Source organism: Oreochromis niloticus, linkage group LG3 (assembly GCF_001858045.2).
Source record: "Oreochromis niloticus isolate F11D_XX linkage group LG3, O_niloticus_UMD_NMBU, whole genome shotgun sequence".
NCBI classification, from domain to species: domain Eukaryota; kingdom Metazoa; phylum Chordata; class Actinopteri; order Cichliformes; family Cichlidae; genus Oreochromis; species Oreochromis niloticus.
Genome location: NC_031967.2, coordinates 82,789,573 through 82,814,355, shown reverse-complemented (window position 1 = coordinate 82,814,355; position 24,783 = coordinate 82,789,573). Strand labels below are relative to the sequence as shown.

The 24,783-nt window shown below is 41.2% G+C and overlaps 1 protein-coding gene across 4 annotated transcripts in view; it reads left to right on the top strand.

Annotated features, from left to right (window-relative positions):
- Positions 1 to 24,783, top strand: part of LOC100699891 (CMRF35-like molecule 1) — a 62,884-nt gene that overhangs the window by 25,029 nt on the left and 13,072 nt on the right. Inside the window, exons 1-6 of one of the 4 annotated variants that reach the window (XM_019357272.2) lie at positions 3,120 to 3,275; positions 3,617 to 3,772; positions 6,760 to 6,801; positions 6,885 to 7,154; positions 7,243 to 7,476; positions 8,851 to 9,210. In XM_019357272.2, coding sequence (XP_019212817.1) covers positions 3,239 to 3,275; positions 3,617 to 3,772; positions 6,760 to 6,801; positions 6,885 to 7,154; positions 7,243 to 7,476; positions 8,851 to 8,858 — 747 coding nt within the window. In that variant the 5' untranslated portion in view covers positions 3,120 to 3,238 and the 3' untranslated portion in view covers positions 8,859 to 9,210. Of the gene's footprint in view, positions 3,276 to 3,616; positions 3,773 to 6,759; positions 6,802 to 6,884; positions 7,155 to 7,242; positions 7,477 to 8,850; positions 9,211 to 20,054; positions 20,253 to 24,783 lie in introns of those variants that run through there. The other 3 variants (XM_019357268.2, XM_019357267.2, XM_005465221.4) reach the window with 3 other exon arrangements.

Sequence of the window (24,783 nt, the reverse complement as noted above, 5' to 3'; positions counted from 1 at the left end):
CAAACCATAAAGGAAACTTACTTAAACTGAACATAAATGAAACTTAAACTTACTTAAAAGGATATAAATGATAAATGATACAAACTTAACTCTTAGCTCTCAAGGATATAAGGATATAAGGATATAACTCCAGGCATCTGACGTGTAAGCAGGTGTGTTGCCATTCCTTTCAGAGCTCCTGTCCTCCTCACCGTGTATTGGCTGATCCTTAACGCCTGCCAAGAGTTTCTGACCTTCACTTGACCAGGAGCCACAGCTCTTTAATAAGCTCAAATGCAATCATGTGTAAAAGATTAAAATCATTTTCATAACAAAAGTTCTCTCTTCTCAGATCTACCAATATGTTTGCTCGTCTCTAATACAGTTCAATCATTGAAAATTACACTGATCAGCATACCTTGTGGAAATTACAGATTACATCATGGCAAAAGCACTTTTCAGACCCCTCAGTATATTGGATAAGTGTGTGTCTTATACGTGTTTCCCCACACTTCCACACAGTATGTCATGTATGGCAGTATAATAGAACAAAATAGAGTATATAATGATGTTTGATTTATGAGATCCTTAACCTTATAGAGAATTGCCAGAGACTTCGATATTTTGCCTTTGATATGAGTAATGTGGGGAATCCAGGATAGTTTGTGTTGTATTATCACACCAAGGAATTTTATTTCAGATACTCTGTCTAATTCAGTGTTATTTATTGTCAGTTTACTGTTAGTAGAATATGTGCAATTCCCAAATATTATGAATTTTGTTTTGCTAAGGTTCAATGTTAATTTATTATGGTCAAACCAGGTCTTCAGATTATTTAATTTAATTCATTCAACATTATGCACTCCATACTGTACATTAATGCCACTGTTTTGCACATACCAACCTCTGTATATTTTATATTTTATATATCTTATTTTATTGTTTACTCTATTTCATTTGTAAAACATGTATATACACACTCACACACACACACACGTAGAAAAACATATTTAGTACACACATTCAGTAATGTATATACCTTTATATATGGTACATATATTTATTACTTTTAGATTAACCATTTTTATATTTTGCTTGTTGCACGTTATTGTATTTTGCACAACTCTGTTGCTTGTGAAGCTTGCACACAAGAATTTCACTCGCATGTACTGTACCAGTGTACCTGCACATGTGACGTGACAATAAAGGTGATTTGATTTGATTTGATTTCTAGTTCATTCAGAAGTTGTTCCAAGTTTCTTCCACAGCACAGTAAGTTTGTATCATCTGCAAATAATATTATTTTCAAAGACTTTGAAATAGCACATATCTCATTAATATACAATATGAAAAGCAGCGGCCCCAAAACTGATCCTTGGGGAACCCCACACACAACAGGTTTCAGTTCTGACTTCATGGCATTTATTTGGGTAAATTGTTTACGGTTTTTAAGGTAACTGTTAACCCATGATAATGCCACCCCTCTGACCCCATATGTACATAGTTTGTTAAGTAAAAGCTTGTGATCAACTGACTCGATTTTTTTCTTTAAATCTAAAAAAACTCCGACAGCATATTCTTTGTTTTCAATAGCAGTTGTTACTGTATCTATAAACTCCATTAAGGCATGCGTTGTGGTCCTTTTGAGTCTAAATCCATACTGCTGTTCATATAGTACATTGACTAAGGAACTTGGAAAGAAAAGCGTCTGGACTTCTTGAGTTGCTTGAAGACGTTTCACCTCTCATCCGAGAAGCTTCTTCAGTTCTAAGGATCAGTGGTGGAGAGTCCCAGATTTAAACCTAGTGGGAGTTTCCCCCCCCAAGGGGGACAAAGGACCCCCTGATGATCTTCTACCTAATCACATGAGCCAAGGTGTGAAAGCGGGTGTGGGTCCTAATCAGCCAGAGTTTCGGGTGAGCTCATTGTGAAACCTGGCCCCACCCTATCATGTGATTTCCTGAGGTCAGATGGCCCAGGGTGTGAGTGGGCGTTAAGGCGTCTGGGAAGGGATCTCAAAACTGGATTATAGATGGCAGACAGTTGGTGTCGTAAACCCCCGCCTCTGTTCAAAGATGGTCGCTCACAGTGGACGTAAATGGCTTCTTTCACTCCTCTTTTAAACCATCTGTCCTCTCTGTCCAAAATGTGAACGTTGGCATCCTCGAAAGAGTGACCTTTGTCCTTTAGATGCAGATGAACTGCTGAGTCTTGTCTCGTGGAGGTGGCTCTAATTCCCACTAGGTTTAAATCTGGGACTCTCCACCACTGATCCTTAGAACTGAAGAAGCTTCTCGGATGAGAGGTGAAACGTCTTCAAGCAACTCAAGAAGTCCAGACGCTTTTCTTTCCAAGCTCCTTAGTCTACGATGACCTGGATGACTGAGAACCTTCACAGACATATAGTACATTGTTTTTTATGATAAAGTCATATAATCTATTGTAAAATATTTTTTCCAGTATTTTAGAGAACTGCGGTAGTAGAGAGATGGGCCGATACTTTGTGAGATGTTTATCTCCTGCTTTATATATTGGAAATACCTTTGCAATTTTCATCTTATCAGGAAATAAACCACTTTGTAATGACAGATTACAAATGTACGTAAATGGTTTCACAATACATCCAAAAATATCTTTAATTAAGTGCATATCAAAGTGTAATAATACAACAGTGAATATGTCTATTCATAGACAGAGGAATGTTAGTGCGTATGTATGTGCGTATGCAGGTGTATGTGTGTGTGTGTGATTCTGAAGGACGCGGCCCCTCTTCTTGTTAGGGAGCTCAAATAAAAGTGTCCAGCTCTCCTCTTCCTGGTAGGAGTGAGGATATCGCTGTGGGAAAGAATTTATAAAACAGTCTTGTAGTGGACAACAGTCTAAGTCATCAAAAGGTCATCATGCAGTATTCTATCATATGCAAACTTATATCATTAAAAGCTTATACTGACTACTAAGTACAATTTTCCATTGACAGATACTTTCTCCAGAAGATGTTGGATGAAGCTAGATGGACTAATAATAATGTATATTTCATTCATCCCTGTGGGAAAATTCCTCTCTACATTTAACCTATTCACTCTGTGAAGCAATGGGCAGCCACCGATCTAGCGCCCAGGTGACTGGCACAGGTGTGTATCTAGGACAGCTTTTATTGTGGAGGTGCCTCCTGTCAGAGCGGTACAGCTTCCTATTGAGAGTCTCCTGAGAGGAGGGTGAGGTCCGAGGCAGTGAGGAGCTCTGTAACGGGACTGTGAAGATGAAAATGAGGCTGCTGTCTGTGATCCTGCTGCACGGTAAGAAGAGCTTCCCACCTCTGATCCATCACACACACTGAAGGAGCAGTTTTCAGTGTGTGTGTCTCCTTTACACACACACACACACACAAACACAGATGTTGTCAGGGTGTCAGGATGTTCAGCCTCTGTATGCTTGGATTTTCTGAAAGTTTCTAAAATTCAGCAGGTGTGGTGAACAGCGGGGAACCTTGCTCACAAGTCTTTATGCATCAGAGCTGTGTGTGCTGTGTTACTGTTTGCAGGCTTTATTGATCAGCACCTTCCTGTGGTGGTGCTGAAGATTGATTTTGTGCATTTAGTGTAAAAAGAATGTTTTTTGTTTTGTTTTTTGTTAAAAGGAAGATCTGCACATTCATGTGGACACAAGCTTGTTCATGATGCGAGTCAGGGTGATCCGGGGGTGGGATTGACAGTTTCTAATGAAAAGGACACAGAAAGAGAAAGAGAAGGACGAGACCGTTACACTGATCATCCAGACGACTCTCCACTAGTCTGTACTTGTCAAAACTGGCATCCTACATAATGAACCTGTTCTTGCACTGTTGTTTTGTAACCTGTTTGATACACTGACATGAGTCCACTATCAGATAAGATCATCAGTAATCTTCACTAAAGCTGTTTCTGTGCTTTAATGAAACCTGACTGAAACTCTTCAAATAAGCCATTCCTCTGCAGATGATCTGTTAGCTGTTTGACAACTACTCTTTGATATGAAAGGAAGGTTGGAGATTGGCCTATAATTGATCCCATCATCTAGATTTATAGACAACAGCAGGAAGGACTCCCTCAAGCTTTCTTTATGGCAGCAAGGTTGAATCAGTCTGAGGGACGAGGAGCTCTGCTGCCTCAGCAGTGAGGATTGTGATGGTCATCCATGATGAAGAGCAGTTTGCTTAGTGACCTCTGACCCTCACTAGCTCAAGACATACTAAATAACTCATTGAAGTGCTGCAAGCTAACCTGTTTATCCTGCACTAAACTACCCATGATTTTCATGTATTAATGGAATAACATAAAATAAGCAGTGTTGGGGAGTAACGGAATACATGTACCGCCGTTACGTATTTAAAATACAAAATATGAGTAACTGTGTTCTGTTACAGTTACAGTTTAAAAAGGTGGTATTCAGAATACAGTTACTTTGTGGAAATAAATGGATTACACGGCGGTGTTTCATATTGTGACAGGACTGTTTGGGTTTGTTTGACAGCTACATTTCTTTTGTTCCAGGCGGCAGCGTTACGGTTGCCATGGTTACAGGGTGATGTGCTCTCTCTGCGACTGTGTGTTTCCTGGGTGAGAGAGCGCTTTTTGTTGTTGTTGTGCTAAGCTAATAGGCAGAATGCTACAGGCATACCCCTTAAAAATGTAGTCTCATGGGCAGTGTAGTCCGTGCTGCTGGGAGAATGGACTACCATACACGTTATGTGTCTGTGAGCGAGGGAGGGAGAGAAAGGAAAAGCACGAGCTGTCACGGAGCAGATTCAGGAGCTGGAAGCATGTAAATATAATAATTCCTCCGAAACAATAAGTTCTGTTGGAGCAGCCTTTCAGCACCTCTCTCTGTCTCTTGCAAGCAAAGTTGACCCAGACAACAAAGTAAAGCTAGTGTTTGGCTACGAGCCCAACATAGAACCTGACGTATTAGTCAGAAGTCCCTTTACTAAGGTCCGGAGCTGTGGACCATCAGTAAAAGTACTAAATCACACAGCAATAGTACATTCATTTAGTTGTAAAAAGCATGATAATATATACTCAGAATACTCAGAATACGTTACTCTCATTGAGTAATGTAATGGAATACATTACAAAATACATTTTGGGGCAATTTCTGTAATCTCTAGTGGAATACATTTTAAAAGTAACCTTCCCAACACTGCATTTAAGTATACTTTACTTTGTTTGACAATATGAAAGCACTTCACATACAGGTCCAATATGTGATTAAAATCATGGCTTCTTTGCATTTCCAGTTCATGACATCACACTAAGCAGTCCTTCTCTTTAAATCTGAGCTCTCTTCTTCCTCTCCTGTCCTTCTTTCTTATCTTTCTCCATCTCTGAGTGAAGTTAGCGCTCTTTCTTTCCTCTCTTTGAAATACAGCAGCTGGACCTTTAACTGTAACACACTGTGAGACAAACTGCACACAAACAGTTTTTGTGTTTGCTGATGTTTCTTATGCTCATGGAAACGCTGGATTTGACATATAATAAACCATTACTCCCTTTATGCTCGCTCCTCTTCAGCAGGGCTAGCTAGATGCTGAAGTAGTGTGACTTATTGCCCCGCCCACTTTTACCACTTAGGCACAGTAACATTATTTGTACTTTGGTAATGCCCACCTCTGTTGATGAATCATGCATGATTTATGCAGGGTTTTTTGTATGCAATATAAGAGAATGAAGCTCGTGCACCAGGGGTGTCAAAATTCCAGGCCTTGAGAGCCGGTGTCCTGCAGGTTTTAGATGGTCCCCTGGGTAAACACACCTGAATCCAATGATTAGTTCATTACCAGGCCTCTTGAACTTCAAGACATGTTCAGGAGGTTACTTTTCAGGAGGCTATTTAAATCAGCTGTGTTGGATCAAGGACACGTCTAAATCATGAAGGACACTAGGGGCGTTTATCAATATGCGTACTTGTGCGTACTTGCGTTCTCGTGTACTCGTGATACGTCATCAGTCGGAGACCAAGTACTGTTCCAATTCGAAGTACGCATCACGCCGAGAACGCGAAAAAGTCCCGGATGTGTTCTCGATCTGCCCGTTTTATCGAGCATGCATCGGTGTAGACTTGGTACAGCTATATATCCCAGAATGCATTTCGTCCAAAACTCAACAGCGGACTCCCAGCACATCGCCCCCCCCCCACCCCCACCCCCCCCCCCCCCATTCGCGGTCTTCTCACTACTCAGGTTAAAGAAACCCCAGCAGCTGTCTATAGTATTGAGTGTCCACTAGAATAGAAATAAAAGCGTTCTAACATCTCACCTGCTTGTTTTTATTAAGGTATGTACATGTACACTATTTGTATTAATAGAGGTTTCACTACTGAGGTTAAAAATGATATATAAGTCACGTAGATCACTTCTAAATGTTAATGTTTGGTTCATTTCAGTGTTTTATTTGTTCCTGAGTAAACCGGTTTGGCTGTGATTAAAGTTAAGCTTCATAACATGTTACTCACAGTTAAATTAGGAGGGGACGGCAGTAAAAACTCCGGACCTGTGACATCATCACGTACGCTGGTGTTCCGACTGTACAAATCACGAGTCCGTGCTCGCGTACTTGAGAATTGAGAAACGGCCCACGAGTCCGTGCTCGCGTTCTCGGCGGGTACGTACTCACCGAGCACGCGAGTACGTACTCGCGTACTTGGGCATTGATAAACGGCCTAGGTCTCAAGGCCTGAGTTCCCCACCCCTGTAGTACACTCTCACACTTTCACTGACCCTCAGTGACCTCTGTCCTCCTGTTGCAGGTGTGTGTGTGCTGCTGCTGTCTGCACCGACTGTTTCTGCAGGTGAGTTGATGAAATGAAAACAATCAGTGAGACTCCAACAAGAACACAAATACACTCTATGTGTGTATCTCTCTGACCTTCAGTGTCTCTGAGTGTAAATCCAGATCACAAGCAGTTCTTCAGTCCTGGTGCTCTAGCGATTCTGACTTGTGATGATGATGATGGAAAAACAGTTGATGAATGGACAGTGAAGAGGACCAGAGCAGGACTCACTGAGAGGTGTGGAGCAGCTGCAGGCCTTGTTCTTAAAAGGTCTCTGTGTCAACTTCAGTTGAGTAACCCCTCTGATGGAGCTTACTTCTGTGAAAGCTCATCTGGACAGCGTAGTGATGAAGTCAACATCATTATTTCAGGTACAGATGTTCCAGCTGTGTCTGTATGACTCTGTGTGTTGGTGGAAGTCTGTCTCTGTATCACTCTGTTTGTGTCTCTGTTGGTCAGCTGGTTCCCTGATCCTGAAGGCCCCTTCATTTCCTGTGTGGACAGGAAGTAATGAGATCCTGCTCTGTCAATTCAAAGATCCCGGGAACTTTTCTTTATATAAAGATGGTGAGAAAATGAGATCTGATCCTGAAGGAAAGTTGACTCTCACTAATGTTCAGAAGTCTGATGAAGGTCTCTACTCATGCTCAACTGGTGTTGATCGGTCTCCTAAAAGCAGACTGACAGTCAGAGGTCAGTTCAATGATCTTTCTTATTCAACCTCTTTTCCTGGACTTTAGTAGAAATGTCATAGAGATCAATGAAAGGTGGCAGGTTATATCTTACTTTATCGATACATGTTCTGTTAATGTATTCAGGTCACATAAAGTAGGAGAGCCAGAGAAACTTATCCCATCATCACAAAGGTTGGAATATTAAAGAAGGAACAAAGAAGTCCATCTTCACTGTGGTGGCACAAAACCTCTATTTCACTTTAAAACACTGCTGGATTTACTAAAGAGACTCAGTGTCAAGTTGTGACTGACAGATGTGAACATTAGTTTCTTTTCAGGCCCATGTTTCTCTTTCAAGACGAGAATATTTGAATGAATCACACAAGTGTGAGTCACTAAGGTTTTAAGTGTACACCTTACTGTAAATTGCACTGAAGCAACCACAGAGAAAAGCGCATCTTATTGCTGCTGTGATAAATGCAGGGAGTCTGTTTGGAATGAGAACATGTCCTGCTCATCAGGCCCACCACAGTTGAGACACCCGTCCATTGGTATTGTAGGCAGGTTTGCAGGCATGTGTGTGAGGGGAGTGCAGGAGAGGAGTCAGGACGCAGCCATGTGGAGCTGCTGTAGTGAGAGACTCAGAAGATTTAATATTTTATTTGAGCAATTTGGCAGTGAATATGCAAAAGTTTAATCAGGTAGAATCACTCGATCCAGTCATCTGCAGTTGATCCTGATTTAACTCATTTATTCTATAATGCTGATTTCTGTCAGCGGTCTTGGGATGAATGTGAGAGAAGAAGATGGATACGCCCAGACCGTCACTGCACTCCTCTCCATCCTGTGCCTGATAAAGTCCATAAATAAAGCCTTTCATGACAGATAGTCTCAGTGTATCCTCTTCTACAGGAGGCGACTCAGGAAAACCTGAAGCTCCTTTCTTTCTTTCAGCTCTGTCTATCAGTGAGGAAGCTTCCACAGACTACTGGAACTGATAAACTGACTGAACCATCTTTGTCATTGTTCCCACAGATCCTTCTTGTAATGTAAAAGCTCCTCCTCCTTTTACCCCTAAAACACCCACTCATACTATCAGTACAACAGCCCCTCATACTACTAGTACAAAAACTTCTTGTGTTACCAGTAAATCAAAAAAGAACAATGATGGGTGGTACTGGTCCCCATCCTCTGGCCCTCCTCTCATAGCCTCAATTATGTCAGGTCTGGTTTCTGTGGTTTTCCTGGTTCTGGTTTGAGTTCTGCTCCTTTGTTGGAATCTAAAATGTAAGAAGTGTGTCAGCTGAGTCACAAAACACATACATGTGTGTGTTAGGAAAGTTCAAAGGTCACCAGATCCAAGCTGAAATTGCTGATGTTTGTCTCTGAACAGGAAAGTGAGAACACACTCTGCCATATGGAGGACCTTCATCCTACTGTCTCTGATTGGCTGCTGTTCTGTGACATCATTGGCCCATCCTGAAGCTCCAGTAACCAGTATAAAAGGGGGTGTGTCTTCACAGTGTCAGCTTTGCTGTTGTATCTTTACTGTCGGGCCTGGGATTTTTCATGTTTGGTCTTTTTATGCAGCACTTCAGATTGTTTTTTTAAAAAGTGCTTTTAAGTAAAATATTTTGAGATTTTTAAAGGTTTTCCTGCAGCTCTGCAATGACTTGTATTTTGAGACATGACAGCTGTGACTGTGTGTGTATTACACAGTTTTTGTAATCATAACCCATTAAAGTTTCTCACCACAAACATATTCATGTCCGAGTCTTTGTTCAAAGGAACTCAGAAGAGAAGAACACAGCACCATGACAGGGTTGCAGTCAGTGGAAAACTACGCACATTAGTAGATGTTCCTGCTCATCAGTGGGATGATATGTGATTAAGACTGTTAAATGAATGTTAATCCAGCCACTGGCCCCGCCCACAGTGCCTCAGCTCACTATCATGTTGACCTTTAAATGTTTTAAAGGTAAAATATGACGTCTTTCCATCTGGTTTACTTCCTGGAGGGTGCTAACTTTCTTCAGTGTCTCTGAGTCATGTTGATGATGGGCAGTGAGGAGGACCGAATAAAAAACATAACACATTGTAAATGTGATACCCACTAAGATCATTTCCTTTAACTCTGATAATCTTTTCATTTTTAAATATCCTAAATTCACTAGTTTAAACTAGAGGCCTGGTATCATAACTGTTTGCCTGTACTGTACGTGAGCTTAAAGTCCCATCTTTCTTCTTCAACTTGAATATTGTGAAATCTACTGCAGCATCATGCTTCCATCTGCAGATGATCAAGCTTGATTTGAACTTTTTTTTTTTTTAAAGAGGTTCCTGTTTGAGCATTCTGTGAGGAGCTTGCATGTCCTTCCACAGTCCACAGATATACATCTGAGGTCAACTGCTGAGTCTAAATGAGCTGTGTGGATAATTGTGGCTCTGAGTGGAAAAGTTCCACCTGTTGTTCTGTGAGCCAGACTCTTGAGAACAGTGCTGATGAATGTCATGAGACCTTTGCACATGCAGTAAGTAAGGAAGCATTTTCCTGTGTATGCTGATATCCTTCATTCATCCTTTTCATATAGTCAATAAGATTCTGAGAATTGTGATTTATTTTGAGTATATACGTTTTTATTTCAGCTTTTAATGACTTTGTTAAACTTGTTAGTGCTCCAGGATACGGTCTTCTTATGGTGTCCGTTCTTCATTGCCCACTTTGCTGCTACTGAAACATCAGTCTTTACATTTCCTGCTCATTAACAAATCTGAATGTCTTCCAGTCAGCAGCTCTTCATCACTCCTCAGTATCACTCCTCTGCTGTTCTGATATCGTTCTGCATTGCAGACAGGTGAATGTATACATCATCACAGCTCATTTCTTCATTAATGGAAGTTAATGAAGTATTGGATCTGAATCTAAATCAGAGCTCATCATAATTAACGTCCACCAGTCTGATGAAGGTCTCTACTCATGTTCAATTCAATTCAGTTTAATGCAATCCAATTCAATTCCATTCAAATCAATTCAATTTTATTTACACAGCGCCAAATCAAAACAACAGTTGCCTCAAGGTGCTTTATATTGTAAGGTAGACCCTACAATAATACATACAGAGAAAACCAAAACCCAACAATCAATCCATAAACAAGGGCTTCCAATGATTTTCAGGTCATTGGTCTACCGACCTAGTGCTGGACTTAACCAATGCTCAGCTGACGAACTTCTGCGACTTCGCTTTCACCTGGCTGCTCCACCGCCGGCTGCGCTTTATCTCCACACAGATATCGCATTCCTCCCTCGTTGAAAGTACATTCACCGGGACTCTGGTAAAATTTTCAGCATGACGACTCTAAGCCAGTACAGTCCCTCTGGTCTCGTCGCCCTTCACGGAACTTTGAAAGGGATGTTGACCACAGTGTTTTAGCCAGCCTGCCCAGGTCGCCTAATACCTCTCTCCAGTCTGACAGCACCGATGTCAACTTTGGCTTCCTTAACATCCGCTCCCTTAGGAGCAAGGAGATCATCTTGGATCTCATCTTGGATCTCCTCACAGATCGTAAGTTTGACTTTTTCTGTTTGACTGACATGTGGCAACAGCCCAATGACTTTTCGCAGCTCAACGACTCCACTTTTTTTTTTTACACCTGCCAACCTCGTGGGTGCGGCCATGGTGAAGGTCTCACAGTAATCTATCGTGAGAACTGGAAAGTCATGCTGTTGTCTGTACCTGTCTACAATTCCTTTAAATCCATTGTCTGTCAACTCTCAGCACCTGTTCCAACTGTTATAGTTGTCATTTACTGCCCTGTATAGTCTAATTCTGTCTTCATAAGTGACTTTGTTGATCTGCAGACTCACATAGCTTTCCCCAAATATCATACTCCCAGAAGTATGATATTTGGGGATTTAATAATCATATGGATAGCAGTGATCATCCTCTCACCAAAGATCTCTCATCCTGCCTCGATACTTGTGGCTTTAAACAACATATAAACCTTCCTACTCATACTAAGTGCCATACTTTGGACCTAGTTTACTGCTCTGGACTTTTTCCTTTTAACTGCAAAGCTGATGAACTGCTAATTTCTGATGACTTTGCTTCTTTCAAAATGACCTTTTAACCAAGAACCCTCATACCATTTCTTTTCAGAATATTATGAATATCAATCCTGATACCCCTTCCTTTGCTTTCTCTAGTCATTTGCATTTTCATAACCTGCTCACCCAAGAGGACTTGGTTTCCTATTATTATTACGTCGTTGAAGAGAAATTGTTCAAGCCATGTTTCTGAAGTAACAAAGAGGCGACGAATGGCCTGGATTGCAGCCATTCAAAGACCAAATATAACGTCCCAGAGCACTCCAGCTCACATGTTAGTCTGCTCCAAGCATTCCCACAAAGGTCAGTGTTTTGTAGTAGTTAATACGTCATTTTTCATAACATAATTGGTGATTTAAGTTACAAGCAAGTGTGGCGCTGAACAGAAATTGTGGCACTATGCTCCTTTGTTTATTGTGCATAAATAGTGAAATGTCCTGACAGAATATTGCGTTTCGCTTCTGTTATTACCACGGTACATTGACAAAAAACATACTTTTATTCACAGGATAAAACAGGGTTTTTTGTATCACTAATTGCCCAGTACGATTACAGCATACAATATTATTGTCACTGCTACATTTCTGTGATGCGTACCAGAAATTATTTCCACTACTAATTAATTACCGTTGAGCTCAAAGGTCCTATTAATAAACGGTTAACGAATGTATATTTATGAAGACGATTTGTGAGACTGGTAAACTTACCTTTGTTTGTACGATGGTCTTTCGTTCTACACGGCGTATTTCAAGGTCCTGTACCCATCCGTCGGTAAACTGTACCCGGGCTTGTGTATGTGTATGTACTCACTCCAAGAACCGTATAATTATAAATATGAGCGTAGTGAAAGTTGGGCAGCACGCTAACGTTTTTTATCCACTCTGTGTGCTCGTAAGGGTCTGACCCTTTCACTCCTTTGATTTTTTCCTTGTATCTTTTCTTTGACTTTTCATTGAATATGTCTTTGTACGGTCCGGCATTATTCTCCTTCGTTTTGTACATTCCTTTTGTGGGGGGCAAAGAAAAACCAAGAAGGTATTGGAACGGGAGAAAGAACGTTTTGCGGTGCTGAAAATGTTTGCGTTTGATGCGGTACTTGGATTGTTTTGCCACAGTTTCCCGCTGCCACGGTTTGTCCTTACTCAAGGACAGCTTTTACAACAGGGCAATAGCCCTAATCAATGCAAATAGCTGACCTGACTGGCTACCTACCTGGACTTTTTTGGGGAGTGAGGTAACAACGGTAAAAACAATAACAATAATAATATTTATATTTACAACAAGGTGCATTAACAATTAATGTACAATAATAACAGTGTGCAATACAAATACACTTATTCTTCTTTTTTAATACTAAGTTATTATACTGTGTTGTGTTGTTTGTGTTGTGTTGTGATGTGTCGTATCAGGTCGTGTTGTGTTATATGTAGTGCCGACGTAGGACAGTTTTCCAATTTCATTGTACTATTGTACTATGTAAGACTGTGCAATGACAATAAAGAGTCATCTTATCTTATCTTAACCTCCTAGGACCTGGCGTCCACATATGTGGACATCACATTTTGGGTTATTTAGACCAAAATACTCAATTTTGCTTTACAAGGGCCTGATATCCACTTACAAGGACATTATACTGCTACTGTTCTATCAAAATTTTAAACAAATATCCTCATATGTGGCTCTCATTTTTCTTTAAAACAAAAATAAGGTAAAAAAATTAATCTGGTAACTCTTTGTTTTTACGTTCATTGGGCCCAAATATCAAAGAGAAATTAAAAATGCATGCCGTGGAAGAGTTCGGGTCTTAGGAGGTTAATGCACTTTTTAAAACATCTGGAACCAGCTCCTTCATCTATTCGAGAGCGGAGCTGCTGGCACTAAGAAAAAAGGCACAGACCGGCATGCGACACAACATACCGACTGAGATTAAGAGGAGCTACCGAGACTGCAAAGCTGGAACGAGGAAAGCAGATCACCGGAGGCGATTCAAACCATCAATCCCGACAGGGATAATGGGCAACGTGAACTTGCAACAGAATAAAATGGATGAACTGTGTGCTCTGAACAACCACCGACTATACCGTGAGTGCAGTTTGTTTATCTTCAAGGAGACATGGCCAACCAAGCTAAGGCCACAGGCTAACATAGACCTATGTGGATTCACATCCGTGAGAGGTGATAGGGACACACAGGCCAGTGGAAAAAGCAGAGGTGGGGGACTCATTGTCTACATTTACAACAGATATTGTAACCCCAGACACGTCTCCGTTAAAGTATCGGTATTCCGTCCGGACCTATGCCAATGTATGCCACTGTGAGAGATGCATACAGAGCCACCCCCTCATCCCATTAGGGAAGTCAGACCACAACCTGGTTTACCTACAGCCACAATACACACCCCTCGTCCAAAGGCAGCCTGTCACAACACGCTCCATCAGGAGATGGACCCCAGAAAAGGAGGATGCTCTGAGAGACTGCTATGACACCACAGACTGGGATGTGCTTCTGAGCCCACATGGTGAGGACATAGAGAGGGCAACGCACTGTCTGACGGACTACCTCAACTTTTGTGTGACACGGTCGCCCCTGCTAAGACGGTACAGTGTTATCCTAATAACAAACCGTGGGTAACACAGGAAGTCAAAGCTGTCCTCAACATGAAGAAGAAGGCTTTCAGGAGCAAAGTGAAGGAGGAGATGAAAGCAGCACAGCGGGAGGTGAAACACTGCCTGAGGGAAGCAAAGGACACCTACAGGAGGAAGGTGGAGCAGAAGTTGGAGAGGAACAATATGAGGGAGGTCTGGAATGGTGTGAAAACCATCGCAGGCCACAACACCAAGAACAGCACAGTGGGGGGGACTGTGGAGAAGGAACTCTCCTGTTGAAGAACTCAACAACTTCTTCAAGAGATTTGACCAGCCCACAACCCCCCCCACCCTCACCTTTACTACAGAGCCCTCTCCCCACTCTCCTACCTCCCTCGCTTCCCCCTCCCCCTTCCTGACACTATGACACCCCCTCCTCCAACCCTTCTCTCAACAGCAGGATATCCCCCCCCCCTTCCAATCATCTCCCAGTGTCACAATGGATCAGGTCAGGAGACAACTGAGGAAGCTTTGCCCCAGGAAGGCAACAGGTCCAGGCAAGGTGTGTCCTAGGATGCTAAAGGCGTGTGCTGCTGAACTTGGGGAGCCACTACAACAAGTCTTCAATCTCGATCTGCGACTGGGGACAGTGCCTGCCCTATGGAAGACATCCTGCATCGTCCCGGTCCCCAAAAGGAACCGTCCCAATGAGCTGAATGACTTCTGACCGGTGGCACTGACGTCACATCTTATGAAGACTCTAGAGCGGCTCTTCCTCAACCTCCTCTGACCACAGGTACAACATGCCCAGGAACCACTACAGTTCGCATACAAGACGGATGTCGGAGTGGAGGATGCACTCACACCTGGACAAGGGAAAAGGCACCAGGATCCTGTTTCTTGACTTTTCCAGTGCCTTTAATACCATCCGGCCCTGTCTGCTTCAGGAAAAACTGGACAGGATGGAGGTGGACCCCTGCCTGGTCGCTTGACTCTCCGACTACCTCACTGACAGACCACAGTACGTCAGGCTGAAGGACATCATATCTGACACTGTGGTCAGCAGCACAGGAGCACCACAGGGAACTGTGCTGTCCCCTCTTCTCTTCACCCTGTACACCTCTGACTTCTGCTACAACTCTGAATTATGCCACATTCAGAAGTTTGCAGATGACACTGCCATCATGGGGTGTATCTGGGATGATCAGGAAGAGGAGTACAGAAGTCTGGTGAGGAACTTTGTCGCATGGAGTCACACAAACCACCTGCAACTCAACACCTCAAAGACCAAGGAACTAGTTGTGGACTTCGGGAGGTCCAGAGAAGGTCCACTGCCGATTCAGATAGAGGGAGAGGAGGTGGAGGTGGTCAACAAGTACAACTACCTCAGGCTGTGGGTGGACAACAAACTGGACTGGTCATGCAACACAGAGCACCTGTATAAAGAAGCCCAAAGCAGACTGTACTTCCTCAGGAGGCTGAGGTCTCTTACCATCTGCAGGAAGCTCCTGAGGATGTTTTACCAGTCAGTGGTTGCTGGAGTTCTTTTCTATGCTGTAGTGAGCTGGGAGAGCAGCACAGCAAAGAAGGACTCATCCAGGCTGGAGAAACTGATCAGGAAGGCTAGCTCTGTGGTCGGCATGAAGCTGGACACTCTGGTGTCAGTGGCAGAGAAAAGGACACTAAAGAAATTGCTGGACATTATGGACAATGCTGGGCATCCTCTGCACACGGCCATAAACAACCAGAGGAGTCTGTTCAGTGACAGGTTGCTTCTCCCAAAGACAAGAACCAACAGACTTAAAAACTCCTTTGTCCCACATGCCATCAGACTGTTTAACTCCTCACTGGAGGGGAGAGGGAGGGGAAAGAGGAGGACAAAGGAGGGGGGAACAACTAAGCTGTAGTACTTTTTCACTGTGCAATACTTTTATTTAATATCCAACGGTGCAATAGACTTCAATACTTGAAATGTGCAATTCCATTGTATTCTTATTCCTATTTTTTCTATTTATCCCTTTGTATACTCTTTATTTATATATGTCTCTGTATTTATATATGTGCATATATGGTATATTTCTGCTCACATTCTGTAACTTCTGTCGGTGCTGTGCTATTTGGAAACCGAATTTCCCGGAGGAACCCACCCAAGGGATTAATAAATTTTATCTAATCTATTTGTCATGGATTTGCTGTGTGATGATTGTACTTGTCAGCTCAGGTCCGTAGGTTTCTGCAGGTGTTAGCATGTCTGGTGTGCTGGCAGTCACGCTTTGCTTTGTAAGTTGACGCTAAGTTGTTGTTTCTTTCTGCTTGTTATGATCTACTTTATTCATCATTTTTCCGGAACCACAAGCAACTCCATGTCCCTGTGTGACACTAACGTGCTGCAGCTCGTCCTCTGTGAGCGGTTGGTATCTTGGCTCAGGTGATCAGTTTCTTTTTCAGGTCACTTTCTACATGCTGATCATAATATGCAGGTGACCTCAGTCAGAAGGATGATCCAAGTGTTCTGTTTACCTGTCTGCTGAGTTCTCTTACAGATACCAGACTGCTTGAAGCCTCTGTCCAGAACCGTTGGCTGGTCACACAGATGAATAAGACAAATTCAAGGTCAACTGAACAGAGAACTGTCCCTGCAGTAGCCAGTTCTGTGGTGATGTATTTCAGTACAGTAGTTACTTTATAGCTGATGACAGTCTTTACAAGGTTAATGCAGCGTTCCAGGATTCTGGTCCAGTAACTGGGGTATCTGGTCACACAGCTCCACCTGTGTTGGTAGATTCAGTTGCAAGCTTGCTATCACTCTCTTACTATTGTTCTCTTAGCTATCAATAGGAGTATCATTAGAATATACAGGGAGTGCAGAATTATTAGGCAAGTTGTATTTTTGAGGAATAATTTTATTATTGAACAACAACCATGTTCTCAATGAACCCAAAAAACTCATTAATATCAAAGCTGAATGTTTTTGGAAGTAGTTTTTAGTTTGTTTTTAGTTTTAGCTATTTTAGGGGGATATCTGTGTGTGCAGGTGACTATTACTGTGCATAATTATTAGGCAACTTAACAAAAAACAAATATATACCCATTTCAATTATTTATTTTTACCAGTGAAACCAATATAACATCTCCACATTCACAAATATACATTTCTGACATTCAAAAACAAAACAAAAACAAATCAGCGACCAATATAGCCACCTTTCTTTGCAAGGACACTCAAAAGCCTGCCATCCATGGATTCTGTCAGTGTTTTGATCTGTTCACCATCAACATTGCGTGCAGCAGCAACCACAGCCTCCCAGACACTGTTCAGAGAGGTGTACTGTTTTCCCTCCTTGTAAATCTCACATTTGATGATGGACCACAGGTTCTCAATGGGGTTCAGATCAGGTGAACAAGGAGGCCATGTCATTAGTTTTTCTTCTTTTATACCCTTTCTTGCCAGCCACGCTGTGGAGTACTTGGACGCGTGTGATGGAGCATTGTCCTGCATGAAAATCATGTTTTTCTTGAAGGATGCAGACTTCTTCCTGTACCACTGCTTGAAGAAGGTGTCTTCCAGAAACTGGCAGTAGGACTGGGAGTTGAGCTTGACTCCATCCTCAACCCGAAAAGGCCCCACAAGCTCATCTTTGATGATACCAGCCCAAACCAGTACTCCACCTCCACCTTGCTGGCGTCTGAGTCGGACTGGAGCTCTCTGCCCTTTACCAATCCAGCCACGGGCCCATCCATCTGGCCCATCAAGACTCACTCTCATTTCATCAGTCCATAAAACCTTAGAAAAATCAGTCTTGAGATATTTCTTGGCCCAGTCTTGACGTTTCAGCTTGTGTGTCTTGTTCAGTGGTGGTCGTCTTTCAGCCTTTCTTACCTTGGCCATGTCTCTGAGTATTGCACACCTTGTGCTTTTGGGCACTCCAGTGATGTTGCAGCTCTGAAATATGGCCAAACTGGTGGCAAGTGGCATCTTGGCAGCTGCACGCTTGACTTTTCTCAGTTCATGGGCAGTTATTTTGCGCCTTAGTTTTTCCACACGCTTCTTGCGACCCTGTTGACTATTTTGAATGAAACGCTTGATTGTTCGATGATCACGCTTCAGAAGCTTTGCAATTTTAAGACTGCTGCATCCCTCTGCAAGATATCTCACTATTTTTGACTTTTCTGAGCCTGTCAAGTCCTTCTTTTGACCCATTTTGCCAAAGGAAAGGAAGTTGCCTAATAATTATGCACACCTGATATAGGGTGTTGATGTCATTAGACCACACCCCTTCTCATTACAGAGATGCACATCACCTAATATGCTTAATTGGTAGTAGGCTTTCGAGCCTATACAGCTTGGAGTAAGACAACATGCATGAAGAGGATGATGTGGACAAAATACTCATTTGCCTAATAATTCTGCACTCCCTGTAGTTTTTGACTGGACTATATGTCTCTCTAGGTATAACTCCTAAAAGAGATCTGATTGGATTCAGTGGAGACATAACTTGTCTGTTTCTTCTTTGATTCTTATCCACAATCATCGGTTTAATGACAATCCCAAAACGTATGTGAATATTTTCCTGTTTTCTCATCTGATTTTAAATTCCAAAATGCCTGCATTGTCCCACCTACTAAAGCCACTGCCTCACACAGAAGGCTGGAATTCTTTCAACTGCCTCTCACTGGTACGGTCTTTGAAACAGATAATTGTTGTCCACACCTTGAGAGTACTTTCTATTGTTGGGTTTTTGACCGACTTTGCATTAATGAAAGGTAGTGTTGATAAAGACATGTTCTTAGCTGTACTTTCCTTAATCTGGACCTAGTTTTCTGTCATCAGTTAAGTTTTGTAATGTTTTGTAGCGGCTCTTATCGCGGTCAGCAAATCAAGTTGCATTTTGAGTTTAAGCCTAGTTTCTGTGAGTTTGCACTTTGGTCCTGTCCTGTCTGCACACAGCATCTTTCATTACAGGATGAAGCTTGTCATGTTCTTCTTTGTCTTATAGTGGCCAGAAATTGTTTTTTTTAAGTCGCACAAATAATTTGTGTGGAGCTTATTTGATGCAGAACACCTGATTGTTCTGTAAATAGTAAATCATTATCAGAAAAGCTGCATTTTTATGTAAATAGCTGCAAATGGATTTGTTATTTGCAAAACTTGTGTATAGGTTTTTAAAATGTACAATTTATATTTTTTATTTCAAGTTATGAAAATGATTCCATAAACATGTTTATGGTGGTTACAGTAAAAAATAAAACTTTTTCCACTGAGAGTTTGTTTTTTTTATCTGATTTTAGATCAGCTGTGGTAATACAGTATGTCAAAATGAAAAAATAAAATAAGAGTAAATTCAGATATGTGAGGTTGTGCTGAAAAGAATGATACCAAACAAGGCAAATACCTAGTTTTTTCATGTTGAAATGTAGAGGAAACATCAAAAGTAGTCAAAAACAGATGATTATACCCTGGACCTCAGAAGGTGACACACTGTTTTCTAAGTAATGCAATAGTTACTTTTCCTATTAATTACTTACTTTTAAAATATTGTAACTCAGTTACTTTGTTAAAGAAGTAACTACTAAGTATAACTAATTACTTTTTGAAATTAACCAACACTGCTGATGTTGACCTCTCCCAGTTTGAGTTCTGACTCACTGTCCAATCAAAGCTCTTTGTTTCTCTCATCACTTTCTTCCAGCAAAGTTTAATCATGGCTCATGTTGGATGATTTGTCCAGTCATTTTCACTCCAGTTTTATTCATATTTTGCCAAATCAAAACCTCAAGGTGCTTTATATTATAAGGTAAATACAGTATTACAACAACAGAAAGAAAACTTGAAGACTAACCCAGTGTTGGCTGTGGTTGGGAGGCCTGTGCTGTCTGAGCCTGATGCTGGATACTGGTTAACTGTGTCTGAAACACATGACCAGGACGAAACTGGCACAGGTGTGTATCTAGGACAGCTTTTATTGTGGCGGTGCCTCCTGTCAGAGTGGTACAGCTTCCTGTTGAGAGTCTCCTGAGAGGAGGGTGAGGTCCGAGGCAGTGAGGAGCTCTGTAACGGGACTGTGAGGATGAAAATGAGGCTGCTGTCTGTGATCCTGCTGTACGGTAAGAAGAATTTCTCACCTCTGATCCATCACACACACTGCGTTCAGCCTCTGTGTGCTTGGACTTTCTGAAAGTTTCTAAAATACCACAGGTGTGGTGGATAGCGGGGTTGTTCCTTTGGGTTTCTAACCTGGATCAGAGTAAAGCAAAGGATATGTTGGATCAGAAAGCACTGCACATTTTATACTGTGCTTTACTACTGCCATATATGAGCTACTGTGTAGAGTTCCGGGGAAACACATGCAAAAGTAACACACAAACAATAGCTATAAAACAGAAAAGGGCCATTATATTAATAAATTATATGGGGTACAGGGACCATACAAATGTACTCTTTGTCAAAATGCAAGCTATTAAATTCCAAGACCTCGTGAAGCTTAAAACAGTGCAAATAATGTATAAAGAAATAAATTGCTTGAAAAAAGAAATCTGTAAATTGTTCATTGAAAGAGAAGGTGGGTATAAGTTCTAGAACAACTTTAAAAATTATGTCTATCTCATCTCGCAGGAGTTAAATTATGAAACAGTCTAACAGAAGAAATAAAAGAAATTAAAACATAAACCAGTTGAAAATAAAATATAAAAAATGTATTTTAAATAATTATAAGAGTGAAGAAAACAGGGTAAACCCAGGACGGTAATGTTGCTGACAATGGCGTTGTAGTTCTTTTCTGTTTTGTTTGTTTGTTTCCATAACTTGTGAATCTACAAATTTACACATTCTGTCTTTTTCATATGAAAAGAACTATACTGTGGTGGGGCTTGTTTTGTTTTGCTTTACTTTTGCTTCATATGTTGTTTGTTTAATTTAAGACTAAAAGAAAATTAAATGAATGAGAGGTCAAACTTGAGGAGGTAGGGACAAATAACTATATACTTCTACCTACTCCTTTTCAAACAAATAATGGATATTTTGTAACGATTGTGAAGGCACATGTTTGAAATAAAATGAACTGAACTGAATCAGAGTGTGTATGCATTAACTTCAGTAGACTCTAAGCTCTGTTAGAGAGTTTGGAAAAACTTCTTCCAGAGAGAAGGTTGTTATAAACTCTGCTTCTGTGCTCACAAGTCTTTATGCATCAGAGCTGTGTGCAGTTATTTCTATTTATTTCTATTTTTGACTTCATGCTGTGTTACTGTTTAGAGGCTTCATTCACCAGCACCTCCATCTGATGGTGCTGGAGATCGATTTTGTGTATTTTATATTTATATAAAATGTATGGAGATGTATAAAATGTATAAAACTTTTTTTGTTTTTGTTTTGTTTTTCAAAGAGGAAAGTCTGCATGTTCATGTGGACACAAGCTTGTTCATGATGCGAGTCAGGGTGATGCGGGGGTGGGATTGACAGTTTCTAATGAAAAGGACACAGAAAGAGAAAGAGAAGGACGAGACCGTTACACTGATAATCCAGACGACTCTCCACTAGTCTGTACTTGTCAAAACTGGCATCTTACATAATGAACCTGTTCTTACACTGTTGTTTTATAACCTGTTCAAAACACTGACATGAGTCCACTATCAGATAAGATCATCAGTAATCTTCACTAAAGCTGTTTCTGTGCTGTGATGAGCTCTGAAACCTGACTGAAACTCTTCAAATAAGCCATTCCTCTGCAGATGATCTGTTAGCTGTTTGACAACTACTCTTTGACATGAAAGGAAGGTTGGAGATTGGCCTATAATTAGCTAAGACAGCTGGGTCTAGAGATGCTTTTTAAGTAAATGTTTAACTACAGCCAGCTTGAAGGCCTGTGGTACACAGCCGATTATTAGAGATAGGTTGATCATATTTAAGATTGAAGCATTAATTAATGGCAGGATTTCTCTTGGTCTTTACAGATTTTTTTTTCAAAAGTAATTAGTTACTTTATTACTAGGGATGGGTACAGGTATCCGGTGCCATTATTGCACCAGTTCTGACATAAAGGGTAGTAACCAGACTGAAAGGCAGCGTACATTTCGGTAGTGATGTGCAGTTCGATCCTTAAATATTGATTTCTCCGATACCAGTCATTTATGTTCTAGAATCGATTCTCACATTAAAATTTTGATATTTTAGTATTTTAGGGTAAATTTGTAGTTTATCATTAAGAGGAACACAGTGGAAAGAAACTATAACATTCGGATTGTCTACATTGGAAGGAACTACTTCCTCTTCTGCCCTTCAAAGTCATGTGTGAAATACGGCTGTATAAATGTGTCGCAACCCCTTGGCGTGCGCACTCACAACAACGGCTGAGCGTAACTGGAGTCATGTGCGGACGTATTTTACCTCCACAAACAGCTGAGACGTGGTTTGCGATACATGTGGCAAAAAAGTGAAGTGTTGCCGCAACACCACTGACCTTGTTAAACAGCTCAGAGTAAATCATATCACAGAATATGATGAGCGTATGTTGAGGTGAACTGAAGAGGAGGAGAGGGACAGGTGCCGCTAGGGCGAGACAGACGTCTCCCATGGCGTCCTTTAGTGCTGCAGGCAGGCAAGGTGTTCAAATAGCACATAGCTTCAGGTTTTTTTTATTTCTGTATGATGAACTCTGCATTATTGAGTGATAAGAACAAGTAATCTGATGTCCTGTAATCATTATGACACTATAATTTGAGATACAATAAATAAAATACGTTTTTGTACAATGTATCGGTATCGGATCAGTATCGTTGATACCACCCTGAATTTTACTTGGTATCGGATCGGAAAGTAAATCAGTGGTATCGCACATCACTATATTTCGGTGCTTTTTTCCCCCTTAGACTCAGATTTCCTGAGTCATACACTTTGGATTCTAGCCAATCATTTTAGCTTTCCAAGGATAGTAGGCGGGCCCAGGTACTTAAGTTCTTTTACAGCAGAGCTACAGATTAAAAATGCCCAAGGCACAGAGGTCAAAATTCTAGCTGTACTTCACAGCAAAATGTGCAAACTCAGCAGCCTGCAACAAGTGCTTTAAGGTGATACTGTGATACTGTCAAAGGAGGTAACACCTCAAATCTGATGAAACACCTAGCGACGTATAGCTTTTTGTTAAAAGCCGAGAAATGCACTGTATTTGATAGCTTGCTGCAACACCGAGCACATCTTCTGCGGGTGTGGTGCCTGTTATCGGACCCAGAGTTAGCAACATCCCCCAAGAACCTGAAGAGTAGAGTCCTGGCCCCTAGCCCTGTCAGTGCTAGGGGCCAGGGGTCAGTGCTAATGGAGTTAGAAATGATGACAGATGATGATGGCAGCAGCAGCCGTTCTTCTCTGCGTGAGTAGCTTAATGTTGTACGTCTGTGAAGGTTCTCAGTCAGTCTGTGAAGGTTCTCAGTCATCCAGGTCATCGTAGTCAAAGGAGTTTGCAAAGAAAAGCGTCTGGACTTCTTTGAGTTGCTTGAAGACGTTTCACCTCTCATCCGAGAAGCTTCTTCAGTTCTAAGGTCAAATGGCCGAGAGTCCCAGATTTAAACCCAGTGGGAGTATCCCCCCAAGGAGGGACAAAGGACCCCCTGGTGATCCTCTAATCACATGCGCCAAGGTGTGAAAGCGGGTGTGGGACCTTAATGTTGTACCTGTGTAATTTACGTTGAGTAGGCTAACCACGTTATTACATTAATGCATGTAAGGTGAACTAGCAAACACAGTTGTAGTTACATGCGGCTGTTTTCTTGTTTGATGGCAGATACTCCCTTCACCCTGGCTAAAATGACCAAAGAAAAAGTGGGAAACCGCTAAACATGAGAGTTTTTTGGACAAAGTTTGTGGGTTTTTTCCCATTGTTTAAGCACTGCTTCCAGCCAAGAGTGATACCACATATACCCTATAGCTGCCGAAAAGGCTAACATTGTTATCTTTTTACCCCCCCTCCCCCCAAAAAAACAGCTAAACATGAGAGGTTTTTGGACAAAGTGTGTGTTCTCCATTCTTTAAGCACCGGTTCGAGCACCGTTTAAGCACCGGCACCGTTTCAAAAGTACCGTTTGGTGCTGGTATCAGATAAATCCTTAACCACACCCATCCCTACTTATTACCTAGTTTGGTTTTAAAACACTCTAGGCACCCTGAATAGATAATAAAGCAATCGACCTTTCAGCCCAATTCTATTTTTTCTGCATAATCCATCATATAAAATTGAATCAAATGAAAAAAGTCTCTAGTCCAACAGAGCTTATCTTTATATTGTCACATGCTGTAGTGCCATTTTTGGGAGTATTTCAATACAATCATTATAGCCCAAATTTTAATAATATTTATGCATTTGGTCCATAGTAAATACATAAATTGCAAAACAGTGCAATAACCTACAAAAAAATGAAAATTATTTCTCATTTTTAATTTTTTTTTTTTACATATATTTATATATTTTATAGCAGAGGTTTATCCCTCAAAACTTTAAATACAAAAAAGCCTTCATAGTTTTATTTTTGAGATACATCAATTTATATATATACTTCTGAAAAAACGAAAAACAATCCTATAATTCAAATTTGCAAAGAAAACAGCATATGCATCAAAATAAACTGTTTAAAGGAGTGCAATTTGAGT